This window comes from Gorilla gorilla, chromosome 9, assembly GCF_029281585.2.
Source record: "Gorilla gorilla gorilla isolate KB3781 chromosome 9, NHGRI_mGorGor1-v2.1_pri, whole genome shotgun sequence".
Lineage (NCBI taxonomy): Eukaryota > Metazoa > Chordata > Mammalia > Primates > Hominidae > Gorilla > Gorilla gorilla.
This window is the reverse complement of record NC_073233.2, coordinates 64,226,212-64,231,735: the sequence shown is the minus strand read 5'-3', so window position 1 is coordinate 64,231,735 and position 5,524 is coordinate 64,226,212. Positions and strand designations below refer to the sequence as shown.

General features: G+C 36.9%; 1 protein-coding gene across 1 annotated transcript; it reads left to right on the top strand.

Annotated features, from left to right (window-relative positions):
• Positions 1–4,083: 4,083 nt before the first annotated feature.
• LOC101150759 (olfactory receptor 5M10) lies at positions 4,084–5,031 on the top strand. Its single transcript, XM_004051136.4, has one exon. It carries the CDS (start codon positions 4,084–4,086, stop codon positions 5,029–5,031), a length of 948 nt encoding a protein of 315 aa, XP_004051184.2.
• The last annotated feature ends 493 nt before the right edge of the window (positions 5,032–5,524 follow it).

Genomic DNA, 5,524 nt, shown 5'->3' with positions numbered 1-5,524 from the left:
CCATTCGTATATTTTAAAAGAACTTTTATAATAAAGCATCGTGTCATCTGTGAATAACACAGATTTGTTTCTTTTCAATTTGTATACTTTTTATTTAGTAGGTAGGACTTTCAGTACCATATTGAACCTACTACAACTTTTAAATAAAAAATAGCCAATTGAGTAATCACAAACACACAAGTAAAATATTAAGGGCCAATAGGATGTATCCAACTGTCTGAACGTGGTGTCATTTGTATAGCTAAATCCATTAGGTGTTCCACTAGCAGACATACATCAATTGGTCCTTCCAGCAGAAGCAAAGTGACATCAACTAAATAAACTAATGTGTTCAGTAATATAGATAGATAATATAAAACTTTCTGAAGGCTTTCTATGAAACATAAAATAAGCACGTGTAAAACTCATCTTTGAGTTAGTATAATATACACAGCTAAATCTGTATTCCCTAACCAAATCTATAAGTAAATTAATGTCACCTTCTAATGTGTGGACATCTGATCATGTGATCCCATATTAAAATTTTTGAGACTTTGCTCTTCCTCATCAAAAATAACCAATCCATTACTTTTTGTCTATCCATTCAGTTATTGTTGAGCCAGAATTATTTGTAGTCAGAAGAGTCATTTTGTAACTCTTATGTTTTATTGAAATGTTATTGCATATGAACATATGTAAGAAAACAAATAAACGAATATACATATACATACACACACACTATAGGGCATATTGCCTTCAAATTGAAAGCTGCCATCCTGTTTAACAAAGAGCCAAATTGTCAATTAGTTTTATGCATTAAGGGATGAGGAAATGAGAGACACCAGTATTATAGTCCTCTATGACCCTTCATTCTATAGAAATATTTAAGAAATACCATTTTATTTTTATTTATTTATTTATTTATTTTTTATTTTATTATTATTATTATACTTTAAGTTTTAGGGTACATGTGCACAATGTGCAGGTTCGTTACATATGTATACATGTGCCATGTTGGCGTGCTGCACCCATTAACTCGTCATTTAGCATTAGGTATATCTCCTAATGCTATCCCTTCCCCCTCCCCCTACTCCACAACAGTCCCTGGAGCGTGATGTTCCCCTTCCTATGTCCATGTGTTCTCATTGTTCAATTCCAACCTATGAGTGAGAACATGTGGTGTTTGGTTTTCTGTCCTTGCGATAGTTTGCTGAGAATGATGGTTTCCAGTTTCATCCATGTCCCTACAAAGGACATGAACTCTTCATTTTTTATGGCTGCATAGTATTCCATGGTGTATATGTGCCACATTTTCTTAATCCAGTCTATCTTTGTTGGACATTTAGGTTGGTTCCAAGTCTTTGCTATTGTGAATAGTGCCCCAATAAACACAGGTGTGTATGTGTCTTTATAGCAGCATGATTTATAATCCTTTGGGTATATACCCAGTAATGGGATGGCTGGGTCAAAAGAAATACCATTTTACTTTTAAATTAGTGCAAGGAATCAAAATCATACAGATAAAAACTGAGATAAGGCTTTAAACTCAATTTGAGGAAAAAAATAGCTATGCTCAAATCTCTCAAATTTCATGGGATGTAACAAATCTACATTTTGATTTTGATACATAGCTATATTGTGTTGACGGATTTCTCAAATAATAGCCACCATTTGTGATCTAACAGAATTAGGGATGCCTCTTCTGTCTTGGTCAGAGCCCATTTTGATTCATTTGTGATAACCTGGAACTATCAGTGCACTGGAAAATACAGACTAATGAACACATGTCTAGCTTCCCTTATCATCTAACAAATGCAGTGTAAACAAGTTTTAAATATTCTTCCTTCCATTTTCAGCCCTATTACTAAGTCAACAATTTTATGACTCATCAATTTTATAAACGGTCCTGGTCTCAGACCTGTCTTTGCTTCTTAGCTTGTTAATGACTTTCAATAGGGCAGACTAGTTCCAGCATAAATCCAGAACATCCGTCCTCCAAAGGACCTGGGCCCTGACCAATACTTCTGTTTCCTTCTACTGATTATGTTGTCACTCTGCTGCTCTCCACATCCTTACAAATCCTTCCTTTCCTCAAGTCTTTCAGCTGCCACACCTTTCTACCCCTCACCCTCAGTAAAGGACCTCACCCCAGTGTCTATAGACAAAACTGGAGAGTTCTGATGAAAATCTTCTTGGTTTTATTATATTAAAATTACAAAACTTATCTATCTATATTTTCCTTCTTCCATATTATTGAAAGTGATGGCTAGTTTCTCTGTTTGTGCTAAAGCTCTGATGAACACATGTACCAAAACTGTACATAAATGTTGTATAGGGATTTCATCTTCAAAGGAGAATCTAGCTGTTCAAGCTATCAAATAAATGTTAAGCCCTTGAGGAACAAAGGATATTAATTGGTTCTTTAGAATTACTTTAAAAATACTCTAGGGAATATAGCTAAGAAATATATATCTTGCCACCTTGCTTTTATAAACTATGGTGAGTTAACATTAACAGGTAGGTCATTTGCTACACTTGTTCACTAAAAATACAACTTTTTCTGTGTGTGGAGATTAGTATCCAATCAATAGAGGAAACCCATATTTTCATCAATTTCACTGGACTTTTCTATTCATATGTTAACATTTAATTGACTCTAAAATCAATTATATGCAGGCTCCTCTGATGTATATGTGAGAGCTAAATAAGCAATTTCTTTAGGGTGCATATTTTTGAGCAATAATTTTTACAGTCATAGCTTATTTTCATGAAGAACTCAGAGAGAGTGGCTTGAGTTGGCGGCAAAGACTGCTTTTAACAATGTTCTGTGATTCTCTAACAATATTTTAATAAGTAGTTTAGTGGCATATAAATGGAGACCAAAAAAACTTCACTCTCTTCCTTCAGGTGCTATAATTGTTTATTTACTGTTCAAATGTTGCATTCTCAGAAAAGGCTACTTTGAATAGTCATCTAAAAGAATCTCACATTCATTGTTCTTCACAGACCCAGCTTTTACTTGAAATTATAATATGTATCTTTCTCTATGGGTTTAACCATTATTTCTCATATTATAATGTGAGCTCCATGAAACTGGAAAATTTGTTCACTCCAATAACCCCAGGAATTGTAATACACACAAAAAAATCAAGCTATGCAGTGTACACGAATAAACAGGCAGGTAAAATTTCAAAGTGAAAAAACAGTTCTTGGTTTTGTATATTCTTAGCCATATATCAAGCAATAAGTTTAACTAATTTAATGTTCACTGACAATCATAGGTTTCTGTTTGTTTGTTTGTTTGTTTGTTTGAGACGGAGTCTCGCTCTGTCGCCCAGACTGGAGTGCCCTGGCGTGATCTCGGCTCACTGCAAGCTCCGCCTCCCGGGTTCACGCCATTCTCCTGCCTCAGCCTCCTGGTGGCTGGGACTACAGGCGCCCGCCACCACGCCTGGCTAATTTTTTGTATTTTGAGTGGAGATGGGGTTTCACAGTGTTAGCCAGGATGGTCTTGATCTCCTGACCTCGTGATCTGCCCGCCTCGGCCTCCCAAAGTGCTAGGATTACAGGCGTGAGCCACCGCGCCCGGCCGACAGTCATAGGTTTTAAGTGAAAATGCTACCTTAATTTTTTTCTTCTGTTTTGTATCTGAAATAATAAGATATAAGACATGGAGGGAAACTGAAGATTGGACTTCCTACATTTATTTATTTAAATGATGCTAATATTAATATCTGATATTCATTTCTTTGTTTTTTTTGTTCCCTCACAAACCTTGAAAATATTATCAAATGTAGAATTCGCCAAGAAGACAAGTATAAATGCATTAATGTATAAATTTATAAATGTATATATATAAGAGACAGAAATAGAGAATGTGCCTGTGTGTAAGTGTGTGGGTTTGAGATACAAAAAGAGACAGAAAACGCACACATATAAAGAGAAAACGTTGTGCAGAAATTCTGATGTGTTTATTGAAAAAAGTAATTGGTGCCTAGATGAATAGATGAATGAGTGAATGATAAATGGATGAAACACATGCCAAATCTGAATCAGAGAGAATCCTCACATTCTTTGTCACTTTCAGTTTCAAGAGATAAGAAGATGTTCTCCCCAAACCACACCATAGTGACAGAATTCATTCTCTTGGGACTGACAGACGACCCAGTGCTAGAGAAGATCCTGTTTGGGGTGTTCCTGGTGATCTACCTAATCACGCTGGCAGGCAACCTGTGCATGATCCTGCTGATCAGGACCAATTCCCACCTGCAAACACCCATGTATTTCTTCCTTGGCCACCTCTCCTTTGTAGACATTTGCTATTCTTCCAATGTTACTCCAAATATGCTGCACAATTTCCTCTCAGAACAGAAGACCATCTCCTACGCTGGATGCTTCACACAGTGTCTTCTCTTCATCGCCCTAGTGATCACTGAGTTTTACATCCTTGCTTCAATGGCATTGGATCGCTATGTAGCCATTTGCAGCCCTTTACATTACAGTTCCAGGATGTCCAAGAACATTTGCATCTCTCTGGTCACTGTGCCTTACATGTATGGCTTCCTTAATGGGCTCTCTCAGACACTGCTGACCTTTCACTTATCCTTCTGTGGCTCCCTTGAAATCAATCATTTCTACTGCGCTGATCCTCCTCTTATCATGCTGGCCTGCTCTGACACCCGTGTCAAAAAGATGGCAATGTTTGTAGTTGCAGGCTTTACTCTCTCAAGCTCTCTCTTCATCATTCTTCTGTCCTATCTTTTCATTTTTGCAGCGATCTTCAGGATCTGTTCTGCTGAAGGCAGGCACAAAGCCTTTTCTACCTGTGCTTCCCACCTGACAATAGTCACTTTGTTTTATGGAACCCTCTTCTGCATGTACGTAAGGCCTCCATCAGGGAAGTCTGTAGAGGAGTCCAAAATAATTGCAGTCTTTTATAGTTTTTTGAGCCCAATGCTGAACCCATTGATCTATAGCCTACGGAACAGAGATGTAATCCTTGCCATACAACAAATGATTAGGGGAAAATCCTTTTGTAAAATTGCAGTTTAGGCCTGTGTTTATTTGTAATCCCTAAGTGCCTGTGGGGTAACAAACTGAAATGGAAAAACCTAGTGTAGTCATTATTTAACATTATGGGCTCTTAGTAATCACTTTAGTTTCTTCTCAAAATTGACACTTTGAAGATTTAGTTTTTAAAAATAAAAAGCTTAATGTTGAAATTAATAATGTTTTATTTGTCAGAGATTCTATGAATATAAGTTGTTTGGTTTCTAATAATTCTGTATGAATATACTGGGTTTACTTACTTGGGGGTAAATTTTTAACTAACGTAGCCTGAGAGAAACTCTGAAAATCCAACCCCTTTGAATATTACTATTCATAGAGCCATAGTGAGGCTCCAGATAGGGTGGCTAATTTTACATTTTTAAAAAAATAATGCCGGGCATGGTGGCTCACATCTGTAATCCCAGCACTTTGGGAGCCAGAGGTAGGTGGATCACCTGAGGTCAGGAGTTTGAGACCAGCTTGGCCAACATGGTGA